This window comes from Tupaia chinensis, unplaced genomic scaffold, assembly GCF_000334495.1.
Source record: "Tupaia chinensis unplaced genomic scaffold, TupChi_1.0 Scaffold000253_1, whole genome shotgun sequence".
Lineage (NCBI taxonomy): Eukaryota > Metazoa > Chordata > Mammalia > Scandentia > Tupaiidae > Tupaia > Tupaia belangeri.
Genome location: NW_006159733.1, coordinates 376,616 through 379,015, shown reverse-complemented (window position 1 = coordinate 379,015; position 2,400 = coordinate 376,616). Strand labels below are relative to the sequence as shown.

General features: G+C 40.1%; 1 protein-coding gene across 1 annotated transcript in view; it reads right to left on the bottom strand.

Annotated features, from left to right (window-relative positions):
* Positions 1-2,400, bottom strand: part of DNAH6 (dynein axonemal heavy chain 6) — a 314,451-nt gene that overhangs the window by 267,546 nt on the left and 44,505 nt on the right. The window contains exon 8 of the mRNA XM_006149128.1: positions 1,859-1,988. Coding sequence (XP_006149190.1) covers positions 1,859-1,988 — 130 coding nt within the window. The remainder of the gene's footprint in view (positions 1-1,858; positions 1,989-2,400) is intronic.

The following is a 2,400-nucleotide window of genomic DNA, read 5'->3' as shown; positions in this document are numbered from 1 at the left end:
AGTGTGGGAGGGGTAGAGCATAGGAAAGGAAATTTGGGGAAAAAACTAGAGAGGTAAGACATTTGTGGGACACAGATATGGTTTATTATTTGTTGATGTATAGTATTCTCAATTGGGCTGGACTGAGGTGTATATCATGCTGGGTAAAGTCTCTTTACAATCTAAATGATACATAGTGATTAAATGTATAAGCAATAATAAAAAAGGCACAAAAATAAATAAATAAATAAATGCTTGCTAGCAATTGCTAACACAAAGGTGCAAACTGTATGTTTATTTTTTACTTGAGTGCTTAGAATGCAGGCTGAGTCAGCCAGACATTTGAATAGCTTTGCATTCTGCCTAAGGAGAGCTCCACAGTCTCTGGTACCTCTAGGCCCATGGTGGGGCCTCAGAGATAGCTTCCCTATCACAGATGTTTTCATATATAAACTGGTGCACAGTTAAGATTTATTAAATAGTTGTAATAGCTAGATTAACTATTGGATTGACGTATGGATAACTACCATCAGTGCTTTATAGTTCCATGGACAACTTTTCAGATAATGCTTGTTGATTTTGTTTCCAAGAGTTATTTGTAACCATGAGGTTTTAGAATGATGGTAAATCCAAACTCTGGAACAATTAAGGTCAAGATCCAGTTGGGTAGGCAGGTGGCAAACTAATGCTAAAGAGGGAGAGTCTCCTGGTGAGATCCTAGAAGGAAGACTTATCTCTCTGGTTCCCAGTTCCATCTTAGGGATGGGTGGAACTTTGTGTGGTCATGCAGATCCAGTGGCCAAAAGAAGGAGCAGGCCCTCCAGGTCGTCTAGAGGAGGTCCATTGACCTCTATGCCTGAAGGTCGTCTAGAGGAGGTCCATTGACCTCTATATGCCTCTCTAAGCCCCAGGCTGGGCACAAGGGAAATAAAGCCATAGTGCCAAAGAGATCTTAGTCTTTTTTTTTTTTTTGGAGAGATTTTCACTATAGGGCGCGTGCACTCGCCAGACAGACAGAGAGAGACATAGAGACAGAAAGCGAGAAATCATTCTCCCGGGGGGATGGTCACGCTGCAATCACTTCTCCTCCATTCTCCTCTCGGGATCTTGGGCACACACACACACATGCCTGGCGTGAGTTTTAAGCCACTGGGTCTGGGACATGAACCGTGGTTGACTACATGGGAGTCCAGAGACATAGCCATTACGCTAACTGCTAGTTCCCAAGAGCTCTTGGTCTTGAACTCATGTTGTAGTCTCCACCAGTTGGCCAAGCTGTTTTGCTGAGTAGCAGTTGGAGGGAGGCTTCTGAGGTATGCATTCAGGTCACCACATCCCCCAAATTCTTCAACACTATTAGTGAACTCTGTGGTGAAGGGTTTAATTTTTTCCTTTTTGAATAAACTATAATTTATTTTCTAGAAAAGATTCTATTTTTTTGTTTCAATGTTGATTGTATATGTTTAAGGTACATAATATGATGTTCTTAAATATTTAAATGATTATACCAGTCATGTGAATTAACATGTCTATCACCTTCTAGGTTTAATTTTACATATACACAAACTTTCATATTTATTTTAAAGTTTATTTATTGAGAGAGAGTGAGAGCAAGAGTGAAAGAGAGAGCGAGCAAGCAGTCTCAACAGGGTCTTCATGTTGTGATCCATGTCTAGACTCATTTGGTTGGAATCACGGGTGTGTGCCTGGGAGACCCTGGGAGACCCTGGGATGCGAACCTGGGAACTTCCCATGTGGCCTCGCATTGTGGAACATTGGATTATGGCTGTGCCACTGTAGCTAGCCTGGGTCTAATTTTTCATGAAACCTGAGACAAAAGGAGGCTTTATTTTTCTTTTGAAAGAAAATAATTAATTACCAGGTCAGCCTCATGCAATGATGTCTTTTGCTGGCTTGTTCTGTGTACGTCATTTTCTCAGAGTCTCCATACGAGGGCAGCTCAAATTGTGTTTCAGTGAAACCCATCCCTTCTGGTGTTCTGTAACAGTCTAAGAACAATAGAAAGCACGTGAGAAGCATTCTTGTGTGAAAATTCCATTTCTTTCAAAATGATTAAAAGAAAAGACAAGTAAAAGTTTTAAAAAGTGAAATGTTTTGGTTTATGAAGCATTTCAAATCCTAGAAAAAAGCCTCATTATCCCAGAGAATTTCACATCGAAGGATTTAAACTCAGCAAAACTGCTGACAGTTTACTGACATTCTTGTCAGCAAAATTTGATCTGCATGCTATGCTATCTCTTTTACTACGAACACTTCTCCTCCTTTCCCACCTGCGTTTTAGTCATCCTTTAGCGCTCATGACAGCTGTGGCCATTCCGGAGATTCACAATCTCTTACTTTTTTGCTTAAGGATTATTTATTTAATTTTATTTATTCATTCACTTATTTTTAAAATTGACC